At 45.9% G+C, this 25,687-nt stretch overlaps 1 protein-coding gene across 6 annotated transcripts in view; it reads left to right on the forward strand.

Moving 5' to 3' along the window:
• NTM (neurotrimin) overlaps positions 1-25,687 on the forward strand; it is a 963,524-nt gene that overhangs the window by 522,222 nt on the left and 415,615 nt on the right. For 3 of the 6 annotated variants that reach the window (XM_033204656.1, XM_033204657.1, XM_033204658.1), the window contains exon 2: positions 7,792-7,876. In XM_033204656.1, coding sequence (XP_033060547.1) covers positions 7,792-7,876 — 85 coding nt within the window. Of the gene's footprint in view, positions 1-4,651; positions 6,240-6,679; positions 7,877-25,687 lie in introns of those variants that run through there. The other 3 variants (XM_033204659.1, XM_033204660.1, XM_033204661.1) reach the window with 3 other exon arrangements.

Raw genomic sequence — 25,687 nt, forward strand, 5'->3', positions numbered from 1 at the left:
ATCTAAACTCATTTAGAAGGCAAGAGGAAGAGAGCCGAGCTATTCCACTGAGCTGGTAAGGGGCAGACTTGGGGCTGGAATTCCAGACCCTGGATCCCACACTCTTACTAAGCTGTCACCGCACTCTGAAATTGTTCCTTTAATTCTGCAAAAGTGCGTCAACCCGTTTGACTGAATTTGTCATTAGACCTTCTCAGTGACCCATAGATCATGAAGATGTTTGTTTGTTTGTTTTTTGACAAACGAAGGAGCTAAAAATTCAAAAACAAACCGTGACTTATCTAAGGTGACAAAATGACAGGCCGAGTTGAAACTAGAATTCAGGTCTTCTGGTTTACAAAATGTGTGTGCACAAATGTCACCTCCAATAAAAAGTACAGTTGGACCCATGTTATTATGCAAATTCTTATGTCATTAAAATTTACTTTGTCGGCTGTTGTGCTTGGATGGGGAACAAGAAACAAAACCTCTAAAGGAAACGAAGGGAAAAGGTCAAACAGAGACAGAAGTTCTAGGTGATTGTTTAGGGAGAACGGAGGACGGGGGTAGAAGTCAGCCAAGTTCCTCTCACAGTGAACTTGGGGTTTTAAACTCCAAATTTGTACTTGATAAAATTGCCATTACTAGGGCTGTTTCTGTTTGAGAAGCCACTTCCCTACTCTGGCTGGGCTTGGGAACATTAGCACTGGTGTCTGTGTGTGCATGTCGATGAATGTCTGCGGGTAACTCTTCCACAGAGGCTCCAAAGCCAATCCCTGAATATAGAAATTAGGAGAGATGAGGAAGGCCCAAGATGTTCTTATCCAGTGATTCATTTAAGATGGAGACCTGAGCGTGTTGGGCCTTGCACGGTTGAAGAAGCTTTGGATTCAGCCATCGGGCACATGGGAGCAGTGAAGGGCTTAAAGGCTCATGGAAGAAGGTCAGACATTGTGGCTCACTTTATAATGGGATGAAGGTGTCCTGTCTTTTTGTCAGGTGGATTGGCTACTTTTCTGTCGTACTTTCAAAGTTCCCAGGCTGCTACTGGAAGAGAAAGCTGTCTCCTCTTTTGCAAGCACAGGCTGTTTCCCACAGGCCTAGAGAACAGAGGCCTGACAGTGGGGTGGGAGCTGGGGGCCACAGCTCTTCCTGCTGTGGGTGGTCTAGAGGCTGTGCTACTTCCTCTCTCTGACTCCATCTCAGCATGACGTTCCTGCTCTGCCCCCCTTATGCTGTGAACTCTAAGAGCATTCCCAGGGCCTGCATTCAGCAGTCTGCTCCCGGGTTCTCTGCATGAATGTCACCTGTAGGCTGACTCAGAATGAGAAAAGCACAGCCAATGGCAGCTCCTACCAGTCCCAGCATGAGAAGCCTGGGAGCAGCCAGGCCTGTGCTAAACTCTTTGCAGCTACTCCCTCATCTCATCCTCACAGCAGTACTGACAGTAGCTAACCATGAGGACCACTATTTTACAGATTAGGTTAGGGCACGTCCCCAAGGTCCCACAGCTAGTAATGGAGAGGTTGATTATTTGACTTCTGGTCTGAGTCTAAAACCCAAGGTCACGGTCCTTCTTATTGGATAAATACGTACTGAATAAATCTGTGACTGCATGAACACAGAATGTTGATGGCATTAGAGGTTTTCAGTGAGACACAGAGCACTCCCGAGGTGCCCATCCTTAGTTTGCGTGAACACCGTCTGAGGCTGTTGAGGCAGTTTCTGCTCATGCTCCTTCCCGTCTTGGGTCGTGTAGCGTCTGTGCCGTCTTCTGCCATCCACGAGATTCCTGCCCATGCTTGCCCATCCCTTCATCTCCCCCTCACTGTTAAGTCCAGTTTAATGTCATTTCCTTAGGGAAAAGTTTCCTGATCTTCCAGACACGATGAGAATCTCCTATCCTATCTTTTCCATTGTTTTTTTTTTTTGCTTACAGCATTCATCACAATTGTATCCACTATTTCATAAAATTCTTTGTTGAATGTCTGTCTCCCCTGCTGGAAGTGCGCTTTATGCAGGGGAGGTCCACGTTACTTTTGCCTATGTCTCTCCCATTCATTGCTTTCACTGACCCCATTAAGTTGATGAAGGGCTTCCCAATATTTAGAAGTCCTTCAGAGCACCCCACCCCTCCTAATGCCCCTTTCAATAAAGCTAGAGAACCAAGACTGTGCCTGGGAATCTGGACAAGTGTAATGAGACAAATTACTTCCCACAGGCTAGGCAAACCTCAGCTTTTTTTGTCTCAGCAATGAGAAAGTTCTCAAGGCCTTATAGGGGAGTGCAGGATGGAGTTCATTTACTTTTCATGAATGTTAATAGAAATAAAACCACTGACAAACCCAACAGCACTAGACCATATGCAACTCAAGGGCAGGGGGCATGTCTTTATTTTTGTACCTCTCAACACAGTTCCTGGTACACATGAGGAACTCAAAATCCGTTTGCTGGTTTATTAACTAATTTGAGTTCAACCAAATAATTATATATACCCAAAGTGATTCTGGGCAATCGTAGTAAACTCTCCTCTGTGTGTCTCTCTCTTGGCCACAGATGATGCAGCAGCAGGAGTTACTGTATTGGCTAGCTCTTAAATATTGTTCTTACCTGACAGGTGGAGTAGAAAGAACCCTGGTGTAGGAGTCAGGAGTTCTGAGTTCTAGTGTGGATTGGTCAGTTTATAAACTTTATGCTCCTGCGATCACTCCTCCTCCCTCCTGGGCCTCAGTCCTTCACTTAACACACGAATGGATTATACTAAAGATCTTCCAAGGTCCCTTATGAATGTATCATTCTGTGATGTTGTGAGTCCAGGCTCTTATTATGACCCAAAACTTAGATAAAAAGGAAAGGCTCTGCCCCAAAGACCCCTGGTTCTCAGGCTGTCCCCTTTGGGCACCTGCCTTTCGCTGCATCGGCACTTTGATTTTGGCTTGTTCATCCTGTTCCCCCTGACTTTTCTGTCTACCTCCGATTGTTCTACCCACCACCTCTCTGCTTTATGCATCTCTTACAAAGTTTTATGGGTTTAAAGTCCATAGATAGCCTCACCTTTGCCATTCCTTCATATCCTCCTTCTCAATTCTCTCTATTTGTGACCTCTTTTCTCTCCCTGGAGCACTCTTCCCCTTTTCAAGTTGCCCCTTTGCTCTTTCTGCTGAAATCCTAACATGCTGGACTAGAGCCCAGATGAACCATGATTTTATTTTGATCCTGTATTCATAGAGGAGCAAAAAATAGCATATATTTTTCCAGTTCCCAGCCCTTCCCTACTGCCCTAGAGGCATCTCTTTATCCAGATTTATGCCTCCTTTTCTGATTAAATCTTCCAATATCTATTTGATGTCACACCACTCTCTAACTGCCCTGCATTTCCCATCTTCTTGCGTGCACTCCTATGTGAGATCTCCACCAGGAGAGGGGAGCCTTTAGCCTTTTTAGACAAGGAGAAGCAGAGCTGGCATTTGTTAAGCTAGTGCTCCTCTTTTGGTCTCTTGTGTGTGTGGAATAGTGACAGCTCTTTAGCTGGTCCCAGCTTGCTCTGGGTAACATGGAGTAAAACAGAAACAACAGCTAATTTCTCTTTCACTGGGAGTTCTTCTCTATTGAAGCCCTGCCTCAGTGTATAGATGCCAGGGTTGCCTGAAGGCTCCATCTACTGCTTCCTCACTGCCTGCCAACCGTCCAGAGTCGGCATGGCAGGCTCTTCCCTCCTCCCTCCTTTGCAGTCCCAGGATTATTAAAGGGAATATGATTGTTTCCTTTTGCTCAGGGAGTGTGGATGTGTGTACATGTTTGTGAGCTTGAAAGGCATTGTCCTATAGATATTTTTATAACCTGAAGCAATTACAGCTGTCAGCACAGAGACAAGCTGTGACAAGTTGATTTATGTGTACAGTATATGTGTACGCAAGAAGGAAGGGAGGAAGGAGAGGGAGATGGTGGGAAAGAGGGTGGAAGTGGGCGCTCGTTAGGAATCTGCTTTCAAGGAGGCAGAAAGGAAGTTGTTTCTATAAAGAACACAAATAATGAAATTGCTTTGAATGTCATCCCTTTTCATTAACTTGGATATGCTGAGAAAAATAAAATAAATCCAGCAGTTTTTATGAAGCAGGAGACAGGATATAAGATAAGCCACTAAGTGTTGGTTATATTTAGGGATTAAGGGCTGGGAAGTGAGTTGACATATGATTTTGATCTTCATCCTTTCAAACCACTTCAATAGCCGGTTTGAATAAAATGGATTTTGTCTTGTTAATTATGTGGGCATCTCTGACCTTTCACCACTTTCTAAACTTGTATGTTTGAATAAAGTTTGGATCCCCGGGCCCGCGAAGCAGGTGTGAGGTTGCAAGTGTCTTTTCTTTGTCCTCCCTGTGAGTTACCTGAGCTAGCCGCTAGGTTTTCTGCTGCAACTGCCGGGTTGCTCAGCTTAGCACTCTCCCTTCACAGGCAGAGACAAACGTGGTTTGATTGTCTTAGATCAACTGCATGCAGACTGGTAGCAACCAAACATCTCAAAGAGCCTATACGAAGAACGATTTTCCTGCCCAGACATACTAATGAAGCAATGGCAGGAAAATGGATTAATAAAGCATCTTCCATCTTAAATGGATTTCTAAGTATTTTCCTGTAGAGTCAATCATGTACGTAGGCCCCTCGGGAAAGCCTGTGTTGTCATTATCCACATCCCTAGATGCAAAAACTAATGCTCATTTGTACCTACCTGAAAATTACATGCAAGAGCCAGGATTAGCATTTACCATGAAAGGAACCATCCCTGCCATTCTCAGGCCTGTAGGGAAATGACTCCAAAGCTCAGAATGAGCCCCTGTCCTTTCCCCATGACTGGCATTTGTTTCCACTGGTTGTGGTGAGGATATGTTTAAGAGGGGTTGAGACGGTGGAGTATGAGTGATGGTTGAAATGAACGGATGAATTATTAGAGGTGACCCCTTGGCTTGTGGAGAAGAAGCCCAAATTCAGCAGACTGAAAGTCGGCAAACATCATCTCACAGCTTTAGTGTATCATCATATTTATCTTAACGTGGTGAAGTTATTCAATTTCCTATTTCCACAATTGCCCACTGGAAAATGGAGACACAATAGAGTCCTCCAAGAATGAACTGGTGCTAAAATAGGTTAATTTTCCTCCTTTCCTTTCAAAAACACAAAGCTCTTCTGCTCCCCACAGAGGTATTGCTTATTCCTGATGGTAAAGTCATTTGTTGCAGCCATAAGTTGACAACTGATAGTTTTGGTGTTATACATCAAATGATCCCCAGCGGCCAAAAGTAGCAGATGAGTTTCCCAGAGAATTTAATATCAGAAAAGTCACCAGAGGAGGGAACAATTGGCCCAATGATGAGTTAATGCAAAGTATTTTGAGATATTCACTGTAAAGTCGCTTTACTCTTGCTGGCTGAGCACGTTCTAGTCAACTATGACAATGGAAAGGCAAGCCTTCTTAGTGTTTCTGTTACCGAAGAGTGTGGTTTTCATTTCCCCAAAGCCTACTTCTGTCCTATCTCCATAAAATAGTGTGAGGGAGATTTGACTGGTGAAATGTTTGTGTCCTCTCCAACGTGTTATCTACATGTAAGAGTTTGGTACTGCTCCAAGGTTGCCAGAATGAGCCCTCATGGTTATATGACTCAGTTATAATGGTTCAGTCTCTTTCATGCTGTATAGCTTTTTGGAAGAACATTTCTTCTGTTATTTAACAGTTGTTAACAACAACAACAACAAAAAGCTTCCTGGTTGTGTTTGATAGAAAGTCTAGGGGAAAAACAAAGTCACTGTTGCCTCCTCTCTATCCCCAAGGAGAATGTGGGTCAGGGCTGGAGCCGGGCTCTGGGAATCCCTGAGAAGGCAGCATTATTAATGTCGCCACCACTGTGCCTGCTGGGCTGCCCTGTGCTTCCCTCTTGCACAAGGACCAGGCCCAGCGAGGGAAAGGAAACGCAGGCCATTCCCTCAGAGCCGAAGTTAAGGGAGAAATAACAATACAGGCACAGGAGGACCAGCAGCAGCCAGAGAGAAGTGACAGGGACCGAGGCAAATCCAGTCTCTCCCTGGGTTTCAAGAATTTGAGAAACACACCTCTTAAAGATGAAATCAGCTGTGCCAGAGTGTGAGGCCCAGGAAAACTGGGAGTCTGCTGTATAAATACAGCAAGTGGCTCACACTCATCCACCCAAGTGAGCACTTTTGCAGGCCCAGCATCTTTTAACGGCGACAAAACAAGAATAAAGAATGTAAGTGGGTGTCTGAACTTGACCAACATTTTGATGATGCGATTTTTGCAGTTTCGCACACTAAGAGGCTTCTGTGATTTTGGATTTGTTTTATATATGACAGATCTCTAGAACGGTAGTGTTGAGTCTCTGGGCTTTTGAGCAGCTTTTTGGGGGCTGCTGGGTGGGTGCTGTACTACTGAGTAAGTATGAGGTTCTTCTAAAACATCCTCCCAACACTCTGAATTTGCTCTGAATGCTAACGGAATTAATCTGATCATTTTAAAGGTGCATGTATGCATGCTGCAGGGCGTTCCTTTCCCAGTTAATTAGTTTGTGACCCTTTTTAAGATGTCTCAAGTCTGGGGCTGATTAAGGTTGCACGGTAACTTGTTTTTTTCCCCCTAATTTGGAAGCGCGTAAATGGTTAAACGCCTGGCCGGGCCCGGCGCGGCGGGGGTTAAGGTGGGCGCCCGCGCCCTGCGCCCCGCGCCCGCCCGCCGGGATGAGAGCGCAGTCCGCGCCGCCCGCCCGCCCGCTCGCTCCGAGGCGGCACCGGGAGAAAGTGGCGGTCAGGGATGGAGCTGCTGCCATGACAACCCCGGCGGTCGGGGCCCGCGCGCGTCGGGGCTGCTCCCGGGAGGAAGGCGGCGCGGAGGCCGGGGGCGGCCGCTGAGCTTGGCGTCCGCGCGGCTCCGGTGCCGCCTGCGCCGCGCCTTCCCCAGCGAGCCAGCGAGCTAGGGGCCGCCGCGGTCCGCTCCTGCCGCCCGGCCGCTCCTTCCTCTGCCACCGCCGCAGCCCCTGCCCCGCCGAGCCCGGCCGGAGAGCAGCGGCTGCAGCGCGCATTTGGGCTCCGAGGAAGTTGACCGAGGCGGCTGCCGCAGGATCCCGGGTCCGGATTGAACGAAGCCCGCGCGGCCGTCTCCTCCGCGCGCCACCCCGGCGCCTCCTGCGAGCTCCACTTCCCATCTGCTATTGTTTCCGATTGTTTTCCGGTGGCGAGCCCGGCTCCGAAACTTACAAAGTGTCGGATTTCCCCTGTTCGTACTGAGGGACTGCAGACCGCCTCCGGGTAGCTGGATGAAGCCCACCCCGTCCCCTTCCGGTACCAAAGTGCTTACTCCTCTCCAAAGTGCCGTGTCTGAACTGCCACTGGGAAGAAGCGGCTCCTGAGACGCGCCCACACCTTTCACCTGCCTCGCGCTTCCCCCTCCTCGGCCACCTTCCCGGCCGAAGCAGCAAGGAGGGAGCCCCCTTTGGCCGTCCGCCGTGGAACTGGTTTTCCGAGGCTGGCAAGCCGAGGCTGGATTTGGGGGAGGAATATTAGACTTGGAGGAGTCTGCGCGCTTTTCTCCTCCCCGCGCCTCCCGGTCGCCGCTAGTTCACGGCTCAGTCCCCGCGCTCGCTCCGCACCCCACCCACTTCCTGTGCTCGCCCGGGGGGCGTGTGCCGTGCGGCTGCCGGAGTTCGGGGAAGTTGTGGCTGTCGAGGATGGGGGTCTGTGGGTACCTGTTCCTGCCCTGGAAGTGCCTCGTGGTCGTGTCTCTCAGGCTGCTGTTCCTTGTACCCACAGGAGTGCCCGTGCGCAGCGGAGATGCCACCTTCCCCAAAGCTATGGACAACGTGACGGTCCGGCAGGGGGAGAGCGCCACCCTCAGGTAGGGAGCTGACATGATTCTACGAATGGATGATTTGTATGGGGTGGGGGTAAGGGGCAGGGGTGCAGGTGTGTGCACTGAGTCGTGCCTGGGTTGGCGGAGAGGTCGCTGGTGCCCTGGGCTGCACAATTTATGGCTGCGCTGGGAGCTCTGCCCGGGAATGTGGCATTCATAGGGAAAGGCTCAGAGGTTCTGGCGGTGAGCTTTTCCCCCAAAACTGGCCTCTGCGGCGCAGGCACTTGTTAAGGGTGAGGGGTGGCTGGACCAGGTGGTCGCTGAGATTGAGGGACTTGTCCCTGGCACTGTCTGTGCCTGAGCCTGGTGGCCGTGGTGACAGGGGGCTTGGAGGGGCTCCCCGTGAGCAGTCTTCTCTGAAGTTAATGAGTCCCAAAGGAGGGGTCTGGCGTGGAGTGAATGGCCCCACTCGCCCATGCCATGGGGCTTTGCCAGCCCTGGCTCCTGCACTCTGGGAGAACCGCTGTTTTGTCCTGGGTCTGACTGTGCCCGGGCTTTCCTGGGGTGCCTTCATGCCGTGAGCTGGTGAGCAGACAGAGGTGCTTTCTCCTGTCTGAACGTGGCTTTCTGAGGCCCGAGTCATGGAGTCTGATTTGTCCGTGGAAAATGGCATTTACTGTAGTGAACTGTGTTCTGTTCCTGCTGTCCACCAAAACAGTACGTGCAAAAGTCGTCTACTGAAGAGAAACTAGGTTTCAGTGTTGGGTTGGGTCCTGATTGGCTTCTGGGGTTAAGGCGTGCAGGCACTGGGGGAGGAGAAGAAGAAGAATCTCGGTTATGCTTTGTGTACCGTAGAATGATTCTATCTCCCTGATTACCTTGCCTGCAGAAATGGTAACTCAATTTCCAGTGTTGATAAACCACACCTCTCGTAGGAGGGCAACACACTTAATGATTGCAATGGGAAATTTTATTTTCTGGAATTTTATAAGAAAATAAGCATGAGGTAGAAGTTAAGAAGGTTCATGGGAACGATTTCCCTGCCTCTCCTTGGTTTAGTCTGCCCTCTGAAATAAAGTTTTCCAAACTAAGCAACAGAACTAACCACAAGACAACATGGCAATATTCTTGTCCTTTGCACATGAAGATTTCTGGAAAGATAACCCTGGTGCCATTGCCTACTGTTTTGCCCCTCTGATGACTTCTTCTAGGATTGGGTTGTTTGTGGACTGTATACTGAAGGCAGTATCTATAGGATAGAAGATGGTGAAGAGAAGGCAATGTCAATACAGAGCTGAGTTATCAGGACATTGCTAAAGGAAGTGTGTAATTTAGGGACCCATGGAGGGCTACAAGCATCCTGTGATCCTTTGTCTAGGGAGAGCTTATCCTCATGGCTCTGGTGAACTCCTAGTTATGTGTTGGCTTATGAGACCCGCCTCTTCCACTCTTCTGGGAAAAAATAAAGCAACTAGCTTCCCCCACTCTGAAATGATTGTGCATCTGCTTTAAAAGTGGATTTCAGGGGAGTTACAAATATGCAGTGATTTCAGACTACTTAAATAAAAAACCAAAAATGAATGTCTAATGCAGTAATAATCAAGGAAATTTAATGTTCTCTGGATGCCCCCTTTCTCTAGTCCTTGACTGCAAGGAGGGTCTCCCAGGGACAGAGACATTCTCATATGGGGGACATCTTAGATACAAATGGGATTTTTTTTTTTTTTCAAGGAAAAGGTGTGAGGTAGCTCTGTAGAGATTTGAAGATAAATAAACAGGAAGTGGGTCCTGGCAGACAGAGACCCTCTGTCTGAGGCCAGGATCTGGTTTCCAGAGGTAGTCTTCAAGGCTTATGAAAATCAGGACTGTCCAGAGGGTGGCTGCATTCAGCAGAGGCTGAATCATGGGACAGGCCTGGGTTAGAAGTAGCTTCTTTTTGAAATCGCATTATCATGTACTGGCTGACTTACCTTTCTTTGTCTTCCCTTTCATAGTTCTTTTTTCTCATTCTGCCAGTCCCTTTCTCTGTCTCTTTCAGCACTAATGTTTGTTTGCATTTTCACATGTGCTCTCCACACAGTGGTATTGTTTGGATATGGATGGAGATGGGAACATGGTGGAGCTTCCTTTCTAGACCCTTGAATTGGCCCCAGCCCAGCCAAGTTCCTTCTGGAACATCTTCTGTCATTCTGTGCCAGCCTTAGGGGCTGAATGTCTTCCTGATACGCAAGAGAAAGGCCCTCACAGTGGATGGAGCACTACAGGGCAGGGATGAGATGAGCTAGGGTCTGAGCCACACCAGCCCTTGACCGTGGGCCTGACCTAGGATGTGAATCAGGCACCAGGTGTAACAACTATTTGGAGGATGCTCACGCCTCTCAGGATTGCCCTTCTTCTCAGACTCTGATGCACTAGACAAGGAAGGGCTGCCCTGCTGGGATGGACTTTGGTGGAGTGGGAGTCCCTGAACTCTCAAACACAGACCCTGCATTTTCTTGTTCTGTGTACAGAGAGGCAAGTAGGAATTTCAGAATGTATTTTGTTTGCATAAAAATTGCTACATTTTCACATAACCTGACTGTAGGTTGCAACAATCTAGTAGTTCAGAGTTCTGAGTTATTTTCTTTTTGCTTTGTATTTTGTGTGTGTAGGGGGACAGAGGACCCTTCCTTCCTTCTTTCCATCTTTCTTTCTTTCTTCTTCCATTTGTTTTTTTCTTTTTTGGCTAATCATATGACCAAGCGGTAAGGAACCACAGCTAGGGGAGACCAGAGCACCTGTGCTGTGGCCTAGAGGGCCGCCATATCCATCTTCCTATGGGTAATTGGGTGATGATGGTGATACTTGTAGTTTTCTTCATAACCAGCAGAGGGCTTTTTGCTCTAATTTCATTTTATTCTGCTTTGTTCTCACCAACATCATTTTTTGAGGATCTTTTGCAATCCCTAAAGAATAAATGCTCAGCAGAAGATTCTAATGTGAGGAAACTTTTAAAAAATGTTTTATCTTATCCAAGTAGCTCTAACAATCCTTATGGAGGTATTGGGAAACCTTTCAATTAGCATAACATTGACAGCCTGAACAGAATTACAATTTACAATCTCCCACTCTTTCTGCCCTCTTGCTGACATTCTGTAGGCATATTTCTTAAAAGGGTGAGGTAAAACAGAATCTGCAATAATAGTACTGTTAGCCAATGTTTATTGAGTGCTTACTATGTGTTAGGGAGTATCTGAGTGTTTTAATAATATCTAACCTATCATTCAGCCTCGTAACATTAACACTTCAATAACAGCCCTATGGTGTAGGAGATATTATTATCCCTATTTTACAGAGGAGGAAACTGAGGTGTGGAGAGTTTACATCCTTAGATGAGGGTGGCACAGCTAGGAAGTTTTAAAGCCAGACTATGAAGCACTGGTAATAATCACGTTCATAGGATGCATAGTACTATCATTGGTCTGTTACTGTGTGAACATTTTATGTAAACAGTAATATTTAATCCTCACAACTCTCTGAAATAGACTTAATTATTCCCCGTTAAGACCCAGTGAGGGGGAACTGACCTGAAATCACACAGGCAGCCAGTGGCAGGACGGTATGCTGGCTCAGGACTCTGCTCCTTGACTTTGTACACCAAGCTTCCCAGGACTATTCAAGACCCTTTGAATTCTGTGTTCCTCTCATTCCTCTGTGGCACTTAATGTCTGCCCTATTCATTTTGGCTTAGACCCTGTTTTCCAGTGTTCACTAACTCTCTGTCTTCTTTCTTCCCTTGGACTGCAGAGCACCTCTTGGAAAGCGAGAATCATGCCTTGTCATGGCATGAGCACTGTGTGCTGGCAGATTCTTACTCAAACAAAATGAATGAAAGTCAAACAGCAGTATCCCCCAGCTATATTCAATTTATCTCCTTACCACATTTCTCTATCATTTTATTTTAAATTTCAACTATGGTCAATCAAAAATGTATTGAGTGATTCTTTCAAGAAGGGGACTGTATTTGTCCGTTTTCACAGTGCTGATAAAGACATACCAAAGACTGGGTAATTTATAAAGAAAAAGAGGTTTAATGGACTCACAGTTCCACGTGGCTGGGGAGGCCTCACAATCATGGCAGAAGGCAAAAGGCACATTTTACACGGCGGCAGGCAAGACAGTGAAAGCCCAGAGAAAGGGGAAACCCTTATAAAATCATCAGATCCTGTGAGACTTACTCACTACCACGATAACAGTATGGGAAAAACTGCCTTGATGATTCCATTATCTCCCACTGGGTCCCTCCCACAACACATACGAGTTATGGGAGCTACAATTCAAGATGAGATTTGGGTGGGGACACAGCCAGACCATATCAGGCACTGAGCTGGGTGTTTGGGTGTGGAAAGGCGTATGTCCTGGACTTGGCTTTTGGGGGCTTGGGTCCAACTGAAAAAGCTGGCTGTGGAGAACGAGATCGTAGACCTTGTGAGGCAGAGTACACCACGAAAATGTGGGCGATCACGCTGTCTGTGGCTGGAGCAGAGCCCCTCTGTTGGAGCGAAGGCTTTCTGTGGGTTGGCAGGACTTCACTAACTCCTGGCTCCTGGGTGGAAGTGAGCAGACATCAGTGAAGAATTAGACAGTCCCAGATGCCCAACCGCATGGGTGTCATTCACTTAGAGACCTTCACTAAGCATCAACACACCTGTCACTTGGCAGTTTCAATGAATGCTTTCCACATTTCCGAGATTCCCCAATTAAGGCAGCAGCTAGTAAAGTACATTATTTCCTGGGGATCGCTTGGTAGGTGGGCATCAGAGGCTGAACTCTGCATTCTGTTGTGCCTCTAGACCATGGGCTTAGCGACTGGATGATGTTGTTTTTCTAGGGTGAGTTAGGAATTGCAGGTCTGAGAAACGTATGCAATTTAGGTTGAGTTTTGATGTGGAACTCCATTGAATCACACAGACGAAATGTGGTTTTGATACTTGAGAGGACCCAGGGAGTCATCCTCTAGATGAAGGAAGCTGTGGCACTTTGCTCATGTCATGTAAAGTGCTTGGAATTTCATTTGATAAGCAAATGGATTCTCTGGTAGTCCCTCCAACTACTCCACAATCTCTTGAGGGCAGAACTATGCCTCCTCCAGGCTTGCCTCCTAATCCGCAGCACATGGCTTGGCCTGTGGAATTTGCTAATGAAATCCAAAGGACTCTCATCCTGCCTTTCCCTTCACTCACTCTGTTGTGGACGCCCATAAACACAGCTTATTCCAGCTGCAAAGCGTTTCCTCTTGTGGTCCCCGCTGCTGGGAACACCCCTACCCTAATCTTCCCATGGACAGCTGTTTCTTATCATTTTGGCCTAAGCTCACACAGAATTCCCTCCCTGATGCCTTTCCTGATAGCAAATCAAAATAATCCTCTACCACTACCACCAGTCTTACCCTGGCATATCATCCTGGATTTTTTTTCTTCAGAACAATCATCTCCATCCGAAGTTCATTATTTGGTTATCTGCGTATGGTTTGTCTTTCCCAAAGGGACCGTAAATTCCTTGAGAAGAGGTATGCTCTGTCTTGTTAGCACTGTATAAGCAGTGTCTGGCAGATAGAAGGTGTTCAATAAAGTTGTTGCATGAATGACTGCAGGAATGAAGGCCTGAGATCACGTCGTCTTCTCCTCGGAGTCTGTCCTTTTTCCTGGATTGTTTTGTGTTGTCCTTGCCTGGGGCATGTTACTTCCTCAGTGTCATTTCTGTCTGGGCAGCTGTGTGAGGCTGCTCTTGTGGAGGTGCTGGGGACAGGTTACAAATACACAGAAGTCATTGAACTTGTGTCTGTCCAGGCCACAAACGGGGTGTGTTGGTTGTCCATTATTTAAGATTTGCAGCCGTGACACATGCCTTCCTTCTGCTGGGTCACTTCCCCACCCAGTCCTTAAGCCTTTGAAGAAACAATGATATAGTCAACCCTAGAGAAATTAGCATTTTCAAGATAAGGAGGGACACAGAAAAGCACTCTGCCCATCCTTTCTCTCTGTTTGTGGAGTCTGCTGGCAGTGGTTGTGGTGGTGTAACTATCGATCTGTTGTTTATGAGTTCACCCGTTCAGAATAGCAATGCTACTCAGGAGGCCTGTGCTGCTCCCACTCCCCTGCCCTCTTCCAGGACCGGCCACTGGGCACTCACCTTGGGGCTTGCCAGGCATCCGGCTGGTGTCCTGTGGCTCTGAGGAGAAGGGACAGATGGGACCAAGGAGGGAGGCTCCTGGAAGCACATTCAGCTGTTGAGGAGCCAAAAACTAAAATGGGAAAACTAAAAACTCAACCTAACATGGGGCAGAAGGAGTAGGAGTATGCCAGTTGTCACTGAAAGCCAGAGGAGGCTACAGGGGGCCAGCTCGGTTCTCTAACACCCCTCATCTAAACCATAAGTGCTTTGCAGAAAAACGTCTCCTTTCTCCCTCTTTTAAATGCATAGCATTCTTGAATTTGAATGGATTGCAGAGATCTGGGAGGTCAACCACCTGGTTTTACAGATAGTGGAAGCAGTGATGATCAGTCTTGCACAAGGATGCCTTCCAGAAGGGTGAGAGGGCCAGCAGCCAGCACACTCTCCATCCCCAGGCTGGGAGCCCTCACTTGGGGCTACGCATGCTAAAGGAAAGGCCATGTTTTCCTACTAAGTGCAAAAGCATCCTGCTGACCGTGAATGCTTTCAGTGCATTTGGCTGACATTTATCACCGTATTCTCTCCTGACTGCTGGTTTAGTCTGTACCACACCTTGCATTCTTATGCTTTGACTCTCACTCCATGTGGGACAGCTGTTTCCTGCGGGTCAGGTCCTGTGCTGAGCAGTTTACCAGAAGAACCTCATTTAATCCTCACAGGTGCTCCATCAGGTGGACACAATTATGACTCTGATTTTACAGAGCAGGAAACCAAAGTGCTGAGAGGCACAGGGAAGGTATTTTCCCAGCTCACATGCTCAGGTGGGTGCTGCGCCTGGGACTCAGGATGGGTGGTGTCAGACTGCTAGGCAATCCCTCTCTGCTCCGTCGTGCTGGTCTCGTTCTGCCCCTTCTGTTCTTCATTGCCAAGTTCCTCTCCCACTAGAGACCCAGTGAGTTTGGTTGTCCCTCCTTGTCGTGGTGCACAGGAATCCCCTCTCCTGAAGTGTGAGAAACAGGGCCTGGGAGTGTTTAAGGTTTCACGTCGTCCATGGCGTGGAGACACAGGGACCCTGCTGACCTCTAGAGGTCTCACAGAATCCTACAATTTCCATAGTTTGTTCAGAGGAAGACTCTTACTCCAGGTTCTTCCGTTCATCTTTGGCTTCAGGGATCAGCAATCTTCGACTTTCTCACAGGAGGCTCATAATACCACGAATATTTCCATCTACTTCCCTGGAATGTGATATTGAACCAATCAAGGCAGACACCAATTCCAGGAGGATTCCACAGGCCAGTCAGTGGATCTGGATGCCATAGTACCAGGGGAACAGGAGGGACCGGCTCCAAAATGCTTCCTTCTTTTCTTAACTACTAATAGGCATCTCTCCTGGGGAATCTTGTAAAAAAAAAAAGATAACTAATGGTAATGGCATATTTGTTCTCTTGGGTTGAAAGTCTCCACTGATGAGTAAAATAGAACATTATCCTTGTGTTATTTTAGGTCATTTTGCTTCCTCAGGAGTAAGTTGATGGGTTTCCACTGTGTAATAGATAACTAATACTAAATAAATAATAAGTAATACTACCAACATCATTATAGATGGTCAAATAATATTATTTTATATTATTTTTTAGGAAAGCAAGGATTTATTGGGTTTAGGATGCAATTTCAGATTGCATGTGTGAGCTGAAGAGAGAAGGAAGCAACAGGGAAGTTTACTAGGAGTACAATCGTTGGTGACAAAGGTCTCCAACACACAAGACCTTACTGACTCAAAGGTACCAGGAGTGATAGGCTAGAAAGAAGACAGAGTGGGAGACAGCAGTCTACAAACTCTGGCTCAGGCACTTTGTTTGATTGCAGGCAAAATTTGTAATCTCTCCACCCTCCATTTAAAGAGGACCGTTATTACCCAATCTCAAAGTGTTGTTTTAGGCTAAAATGAGATAACACACACAAAGCATAGTATATAGTTATAACTTTCTTTATATATGAATATATATGTATGTACACATGCATGTGTGCATATATATGTATATAATATACACATATATACCAGTTTTCATTATAAACTATTGTAGCTTAAACACTTGGGCAGATATACCAGTGTCTCGCTTCTGAAAGATCCAATCATAGGTGGACAGATCCCCCTTTGTCCACCTATAATTGTGAGTTTTTTTGTGGTGCTTCTGCTACACATCTGTTTAGAGATTCTTCAGTTTCAAATCATTTCTTGAGATGTTTTGTTTCTGAGAGGGAGTGAGAAGAAAGATATTTCTTTGTTTTTCATAAGAAGATTGTTGCATAGCACGTTGTGACAGTTCATGGCTCTGAAGATGCATTTCCCACCAGAAAAATTCATCCAGAAGGTTCTGTGGAGCAGGTTATCTGTGAATTCATGCATAGATTTCAGGTTGCCAGACCCTTTTTCCTTGGAGAAATGATTTTTCCATGATAATTCCACTGGAGTCAAACGGTAAAAACGGGGTCTGCGATAACATGTGTTGGGGAAGGGACAGTATAAGACTCCTGCAGCTTTAATGTTCTCTAATTGTAAATCTTCTCTTCATTCATATCTCCTGATCATTTGGAGGCAGGCTCAGGGCTTGAGTGGTGATGGTGAAAATAGAGAAGGAGCTTCTTTGCATTTGGGAATTTTACTTCTGGTCAGGTCTAGGGCAACACCAGTGCATCTGGCATTAGAAACTGATCTCAGCATTCACTGATGGGATCACAGGAAGAGTCCTGTCCATTTTAACCCAATGTCAAAGGGCTTACATTAGTTTAAATGGAGTGAACTGTGAATAGCAGTCTTGATCTTTCATGATCTGTTTTTCTTAAATCTCATTTATTCACATGGTTGAATTATTTGGTTTTATTTGGGTGTATTTGGGCAACTTGCTGTCTTATCAGTGTGAAATGTTTTGGCTTAGGAAGCTTTGGGGGGTTAGATTTCCTTATAAAATGAACATATGAACTAATCTTACAATCTCGCTGATGGATTTCTTAAAATAATAGAATTTCTAATGAAAACAGCATCAACCAACAGACTGATGGAACATTAAAACAACTAAAATCGACCTTCAAAGAAGCTTTGTTGGGTTCATGGCATCAGAGGAAGATGTATCTGTGTGAAAATAGTTTCTTGATCTCTGACTTTCAAACGGCCTCTAATGTGTGGGATGAGTGAAAAAATGCTCTCACATTCAGAATAGTCATCTTTGGACAAATTTACCTGTCAGGAGAGCTCAATCCAAAATGCTAACCCATCAGAAGCTATAAGTAAGAAAAAGAACACATGCAAATTATTTTTAATTTAGTGCAGTTTTTAGACAGACAAGCTGGAAATAGCAGTGCTGTGGTGTTATGGGTTGAATTTTGTCCCATCTCCCCACCATTAAAAAAGTTACATTGATGTCCTAACCTCCAATACCTTACAGTGTGACTTTATTTGTAAATATGGTTGCTGCAGATATAATTAGCTAAGGTGAGGTCATACTAGAGTAGAGTGTGCCTCTAAACGAATATAACTGGTGTTCTGGTAAAAAGATGCCTATGTGGAGAGACAGAAGACGTGCAGAGAGTGACCACAAAGGCAGAGGCTGTAGTGATGCACCTGCAAGCCAAGAAATGCCACAGATTGCCAGCAAACAGCCAGGAATTAGGAAGAGGCGAGGAGGGAAACTTCCTTACAAGTTTCAAAGGGAGTATGGCCCTGCCAACACAGTGATCGCTATGATTTCAGACTTCTGGGCTCCAGAGCTGTGGGACAACACATTTCCACTGTTTTCAGCCCCCCAGTTTTGGTACTGGATTATGACAGCAGTAGGACGCTGGAACATTTGCATATTAAAGAAATAATGTTGTTAAATAATAGTAACAAGCATGGAAAGGACCATAGATAGATAGGCCTCGTTAGATCACCCAGTTCCCAACAATGACACAAGCCACTGCAGTCCAGAGAGGAGGTGCCAGCGTCCAGAATGCTTCTGGGTCTCAGTCGTGAGCCCAGCCTCTGCATTGCAACTCCCAAAGAAGCCAGTCAGGGTAGAAATGCTTGCCCTTTTATTCCTCAGAGACCATCAGGACAAACCCTACTGTATCTTCTCCATTATCTCAACCACCTCAGAAATCACAGACCCTCAACCCCAGGGCCATGCATCATTTTCTAGACTCATATCCTGACGTCCAACAGTCTAACCCAGTTGCAAACCTCTTCCTCATCCTCCAAACCTTTTTACTCTCTGGACTTATGATCTGTCACCAGCAACATTTTTACATCTGCAGTCTCTACTTTGAATGTTCCCCCCTTATTTTCCTGTTTTCTTTTTTGCTTTAGTTGAAACTCGGCTGTTCCCTGGATTATTGCCACTCCTCGAGTCCTCAAAAGTGGCTGTTTTCCTCAAATACCTTGCTTACCCTGAGGCCGGAAAGTTGGATAAACATCCTCCTTGCTATGGCTGCTGGACATTTCTTTTTCATCTTTCTCAACATCTCCCATTAGGGTGGAGGAAATGCCACTTGGCTCTGTCGTCCTCTGCCCCTTCCTTGTCATAGTCATCTGCCATCTGTTCTGACCATGTTTCTTCACTCTGGACCTCCAGACCGCACATCCTGTTGCTCATCTACGGAGACTTTTAATGATGACATTCAAACTGGGTCCTCCCAGCCAGTGCCCTTGACTCAAGGCCCATTGGACCACGGCCAGCTACTTCATCCTGCCTTTCCCTCAGTCTTTCTGATCTTAGGAACTGCAAACCTAGTACATGTTTTATTTTTTTCATTCTCTCTTGTGCTTCATCTAATTCATTGCTAAATCCCGTTTGTTTTTTCTTTTAAGAGTTATCCTGAATCAGAACACTTTTTACCGTCTCTAGCACTACCTCCCTGGGCAAGGCCACCACCGTCTCTCCTGGGCTATTCTGGTGACATCTTGTCTGGTCCGCTGTTTCTACTCCTGTTGCCCTGGAGTTTAGTATCTGTCTAGTAGCCCCAGCTACCATTTCACAAGAATTACATGACTCTGTTCAAAATCCTACAGTGGCTTCTGGCTAAACTTAGAATGAAATGCAACCATCTGGATGACGTAGAGGCTTTTTAATCACCTGGTGCCTATCTAAGCCTTATACCACTCCCCACATCACTGCTACCTCACTTATGTGAATGCAGAACACGGAACTTCTCTGCTGTTCCTGGAACTTACTAAGAGTCTTCTTGACTTAAGAAATGTTCTTCCCTCTCTTAAGATCTACTATAAACTTACGTGTCTAGACCCGCCTTGAATTCATGCATCTACTCCAGTACCCCATCTCAAATAAAGGCTTTGCAGATCGTGCTGTTTGAAACAGCGATGTCCTCACCCCCCATCTTTCTATCTCTCTGCCTAGCTTTAATTTTCTTCACAGCCTGTACCACCAAGAGAAGTCTGTTATTTATTTATTTCTTATTTGTTGCTACTCCCCCTAAAATGCAGGGTCCACCAAGCTGCTGAGTTTATTGCTCTCATTTGTGGTGATTACATTACTGCCTGGGACATGGGATCTATTACAGAATATTTGTTGAGTGAATGAAACATTTGTGAGGAATCATAGTAAGCTCTTCATAGTGAAATTATTTATCTTTTACTAGAAAGAGGAAACTCAGGTCTGTCTCTGTATTGGCATGGGATCGGGCATTATTAAACAGAGTTCATATGGGGTGTGTGTGAGCTGGTGTGTTTGTTTTCTAGGTCAGAGAGTGGAATGAGACATTGAGGAGGAAATGGTCGGGCCATGTGACACACTTCAGAAAATCTACACGTATGGAATCTAAAGAGCCTTTAAATATCCACTATCACGAGGGGTTTTATGGAAAATCTAATAGACACTGGAGAATAAGGATGATTCTGCTCAAGACCTACAAACCTGGGGGGAAGGGGAGGAAGGGAAGCAGCAGCTAGAAATCAGGCTGTGAGCCTGAAGTTCCACACATCACTCAATGTCCAATCTTTCATGTTAACCTTTCTTTATCAAGAGAATTGTACCTTCGGGCTCTGGAGGATAATGATTAAGTGCAGGGTCTGAAGCCAGACCCTCCTCCCATCCCCAGTTTCAAATTCTGGCTCAGCCACTGAGTATATGACCTTTGGCACATGGATTAGCCTTGCCGTGCCTCAGTTTATCTTCGTTTGAAGGGACTAATAATAGGGGTTCTGGGCCAGTGTGAAGCATGAAGTACGCGGAGCAGTGCCTGGCGCTCTGCTCATACTTGGTGTTAGCCTTACATAACTGAGGAAGGACTGGGTCTGCAATGGGCCCATGGTGGGCAGAGGGCAGGGTGTGCCTCTCGTGATCCTGGAGCTGTGTGTGGAAATGCACAGTGCAGGGCGTGGAGCTGGGGGCGGTGGCTGACGCTGGTGCACACTCTACAGCTACACAGACATCTGCTGGTGGGGTGGTTTTTGAAAAGTGTCAGCACAGTTCATTGTTTTTGGCATGTGACTTGTGGTCTCAGGCCAAGGTGACCTGGCTTTTAGTCCTGGCTCTGTCCCAACGCATCATGTGGGGCCGCTAAGTAAATGAGCGTTCCCAGGCCTCGGGTTCACTCTGTGAAGTGAGAATATGCTCTGTTTCGTTCTTTAGATTTGAGGAAGGGAGTACTGGCTGCTCAAATCATGTATAAGTTTTTTTATTTTTCCCCTGAGCACAAACTCGGCTGCCTTTCCCAGACTCTTTTGAATTTAGAGGTGACCATGTGACAGCTCTACCCAAAGGAATGTGAGCCGAAGCTCTGTGTAGGTTGGCCCAGAAAAACATCTCCTGTGAAATTCTTTATGTTCTTTCTCCTTAGACCATCTGGATGTTGATGTCCAAAATTACTTTGGAAACCTGTGTCCTGTTTGGCAGAGCTCCATCGGCCAAATTCCTGAATGACAGCACAGAGCAGGGCTCGCACCCCCACCCACCAGCTGGCCAGGAACCCTGTTAAATTATTACCTAAAGGAAAAACAAACTTGTATTCAGGCTTCTGAGAGTTCAGAGACGATTTGTTACAATAGCTAGCATTATGCTATCTAATTCAATACTCAACCATTATAATTTATATTTTCTGATTTCAGCTGCATAGAAATATACAGATGTAGTTTCTGAATCCATACCTAAGCACTTATTACAATTTCTTGGCAAGCCTTTTGGTGATTTTTACATGTGTCTGAAAGTGAGAACCATGGCCTTTTCAAACGGAAGTCTCAGATGTTTGATTTTCAGTTGCTTGACTGTTTACATCTGTGGTCCAAGTAACATGTCTGCTTTATTCTGCAGGAATGTGAAAACCAGTGACAAGGAAAAGTTTTACCTTGAGGCAAATGAGCACATATCCATAATGGACGTAACTCAAGACACGCTATCATTGATGAAAATACCTCTTAGATGATAAATTACTCATTAATGGCTGGAGGTCACTTATTTAGTATAACCTTTTGTGCTAGAGATATTCTAACATCCAGTGTTTTAATTGACACACACTAAAGAGATAGATAGGATGATTTGTAGGCTTGTTCTCAAGAATGTTAAAGAGAAAGAAGAGAAAACCACTAGCGTTTTCTCTCTTTTTTTTTTTTTTTTTTTTTTTTTAACAGGGTCTTGCTCTGTCACCCAGGCTGGAGTGCAGTGATGCAGTCTCAGCTCACTACAGCCTCAACCTCCCTAGGATCAGGTTACCTTCCCACCTTAGCCTCTCAAATAGCCGGGACCACAGGTACATGCCACCATGCCCAGCTAATTTTTGTATTTTTTGGAGAGACAGGGTTTCACCATGTTGCCGAGGAGGTCTCAGACTCCTGGGATCAAGCGATCTGCCTGCCTTGGCCTGCCAAAGTGCTGGGATTACAGATAGATGTGAGCCACCACACCCAGCCAGAGTTCCAAGATTTGAAGAGAAACCAGGTGGTGGAGCAATCGTGTATGGATTTGGGTAAAGGAGAAAGGAAGCTGTGGAAAGGGGAAGAGCCTGAGCCAGAGTCGTGGATAGGAGACATACAAGGAATGGAGGCAATGCAGAGACAGGGGCAAGATTCAGGTGGCTCGATTCCATGATTTGTAATTCAGGGGTCCGGGATCTTGTTTTGTTTTTGTTCTTGCTTTGGTATGCTGCACAGTGCCTGGCACATAATAGGAGCTTAATGTATCCTTGGAGATTAGATGGATGAGTTTTGCTGTGTTGTTTCAGTAGTGCCTACTGTACATCTCCTATGAGCCAGGAACTGTTCCAGGTGCTAAGTTCCTGTCTTACAGAGTGATGTTTAGTGAAGGAGATGAGGGTTGTAACTTATATGGATTAGAAAAAAAAGGCATCTTCTCCTAGCATACAACTTGCACAGACCAAGTAGGAGTAGGCATTCCTCGCTGATGACATTGTTCACCAGAGTCCCTGGCTGAGTAAACAGAGTGCCGGCTGCATTATTTTGTTGCCTTCTTCAGCCCTTGAGCAGCGCACAACCTGCACAGCCATACTTAGCGGGAACCAGCTGTTGGAAAACAAATAAGTAAACAAACAAACAGCGCATCACATAGTGGAAAGTATTGGGGCAGAAAGTAGACTGTAGGTTAGGGGACACAGTAACCTGGTGTGCAGGGAGGAGCGGGGGCTTGCATGATGGTCAAGGCAGGGAACCGTGGAGAAAGCCCTGCAGGGAAGAGCGTGTTGGGCAGATGGATTGGCAAGTGGAATGACCTAGTCAAAGACGAGCAAGGCAAGGAGGAGGCAGTGTCAAAGCTGAATAAGGGGCAGGCAGTCAACAAAGGGATCCGGGGGTCCTCAGTGTCTGTAAGTGCTCTTCTCACATCCACATTAGGGTGTGAATGACGATAGGAGCACAGCTCTCGGGAGATGGGAATAAATACAAATCCCACATAAGCGAGTAGCCCCGACACCTGTGTTGAGTCACTTGCTGCGCACAGAGGCCTGGTAGTTTGCATGTGGGCTTGGTAGATTTCTGGCAACCCGTATTTGACATGGGACCCCTGCAGCACACACATGCAGCCGTGAGGATCCAGGGTTTTCTAACTGACATGTCATCCTTCTTGGGCCCACTCTTGTCATTTTCACTTATCACATCTGAAAATGATAAACGTTTAAAATCGGCGTGATGTCCAATTTGACGTTTTACCTGTGGCCATTTCCAAGATACTACGTTGTGAAATGAAGCTGGCATTTGATGATCATATGTGGATGTGTGTGTATGTAGAAGTAGGCACATATTTGGAATTAATGGACTCGCAGAAATCAGAGATGGATTAGGCCTAATGAACTGTTGAGAAGAATTATTTAGCACATATTTCATCTCTCTCTTCAGTAATCAAACCTACCCAGTGTGTATGCTAAGGAAGTGAGATTTTTGCCTTTTAAAAAATTTCTCGGATTATCTCCGTTTGTGGCTGAAAATTTAACATTGCTCCCTAGAGCATTTTGCACCAACTTTATTAAGCGTTCAGTCTGACATTTCCATGCCCCTGGGGTTACCTTTGTTATTTAAAAAGTAGTTGCTTTCCTAGTTACCATTAATATATAATTAGTAGTTGGTGCCGGGCTCCACGCACCACACCAGGATACTGGCCTGGCCTTGGAGCCATCGTCAAACACGAAATCTTGCCCAAGTCTCTAGGATTGAGTTAGGCCTGGCCTCAGAATGTAGCGACTGGAAGACTTGGAGAGTTAGGCCTGGCCTCAGAATGTAGCGACTGGAAGACTTGGAGAGTTAGGCCTGGCCTCAGAATGTAGCGACTGGAAGACTTGGAGAGTTAGGCCTGGCCTCAGAATGTAGCCACTGGAAGACTTGGAGAGTTAGGCCTGGCCTCAGAATGTAGCGACTGGAAGACTTGAAGAGTTAGGTCTGGCCTCAGAATGTAGCGACTGGAAGACTTGGAGAGTTAAGCCTAGATGGGAAGTGTGTATATTTTGTTTGAATTTTTATCCACAGTAAAGGGATGCAGCTTTGTCTTGTCACCTAAGGCCTGTGGTCACCTTCCTCTGGAAGCCACCTGCAGTTGACTGCTGTCACTTCGGCTTCTGCTAATTCCTTTAAGCGCACGGTTTCAACAGACTTTCAAAATACTGTTCACAACATGGGGTTCCATACTCACTGACAGGAAGAAGGAAAGCAAAGGCGGATACTCGATAGTGGAGAAGGACGCTTGATACCCTGAAAAGTACTTTCTTGACACTGTTATAGAGACATAAAATCACAGAGCCCTGTGGTAGAGCATCAGAGATGGCGTCACGCATAGTCGGCTCCCAATAGTTGGGAGTCTACCCTGTGAATTTTCTTTACAGCATGGCTAGATACAGTATGTACATATTTATCCTAAACAGATATATTCAACTCATAAGTCTGCATGAAACATGTGAATTGAGATTATGTTCTGTAGTGGGAACAATGGATTCTGGTGTTGGGAAAAACTTAAGCTGGGACTTAACTGGACTGTTAAATTATTGACCTACTCTCTCTGAGCCTTTTTTTCTTTTAAATCTGTGAAATGGGGCTAAATTATATCTTAATACCTACCTGACAGAGTAGTTACAAGAATCATCACCATAATATGAATAATAACAACAAAAACCAACACCAGTAGAAGCACTTAATGAGAACCTATCCTTATATGGTAAATGCTTTACAAGGGTTACCCGAGGGTCTACCCTGTGAGTTTTCTTTACAGCATGGCTAGACACTTATCATAATACTTATCATAAGTATTTTTGATAATTACATAGCACAAGATGTAAAATCTTAAGGATTATACCTGGCATATATGAGGCACTAAACAAGTTATTTCATATTGTTAATATATTCCATTAGCAAAAACAAGCTAAACATGCTTAGGCATGTATAGAAGATGATGGACGACGTTCTGGCTCTTGCCAGAATCTCCAGACACAAACCTTTTCTGTGGTCTCCTGTCTGATTCCACTACAAACTCTGAACTCACCATTCCCCATGGCTTGCTTAGCTTGGTCGCATTTTCCATCTCCTTCTCCCCTGCTTTTTTTCCACCACGCACCCACCCCCAGCAAGTCCACTGAAAATCCTGCAAACAGCATCATTCTCACCCTTTCCTTCATTTCTTCCATCAGTACAAACCTGTTGTTTTCTCATGTTCCCACAGTTTGTTGTTTAGAATCATTCAATTATTTTTTCAGGAAAGAAAGTGTTCCACATCTGCTAAGTGCCTAACACTGCTCTAGACCCTGAGATTTGCGAAGACAATGAGGAAATAAGGGACTGCACCATGCGATATCCGGTAGTGATGAATGCTCTGTAGAGGCGAGCGGCAGTCAGGGAGGGGAACGGACGAGGTGTGCGAGTTTAGACGCCCTGATTAGGGGAAGGCCCTCCTATGCAGGCCTTGAGTGAGATCTGGTGAATGAGGGAGTGAGCCTGCCTGCATTTAGGAGAGGGGTTTCCCAGGCAGATACAAAGGTGCTGAGGAGGGATCATCCTTGGCCTGAACCAATGTGGGGAGACATGGCTGTGGCCCAGGCCAAGCCACTGGCCTTGGTGATGGCTTTGGATTTTACTCTTTGTCTTAAGGGAAGCCCCTGGAGCAGTTTGACAGTTTGGGCTACTGCATGTTAGCAGTTAGTTTGTTTTGTTTTGTTTTCATTTTTCTGTAACTTTATTGCCCTTATAAAAACTTTCCGCTTCTTATAGACGGCAAAGGCTGTATT

Source organism: Trachypithecus francoisi, unplaced genomic scaffold, assembly GCF_009764315.1.
Source record: "Trachypithecus francoisi isolate TF-2019V2 unplaced genomic scaffold, Tfra_2.0 Lachesis_group8, whole genome shotgun sequence".
Lineage (NCBI taxonomy): Eukaryota > Metazoa > Chordata > Mammalia > Primates > Cercopithecidae > Trachypithecus > Trachypithecus francoisi.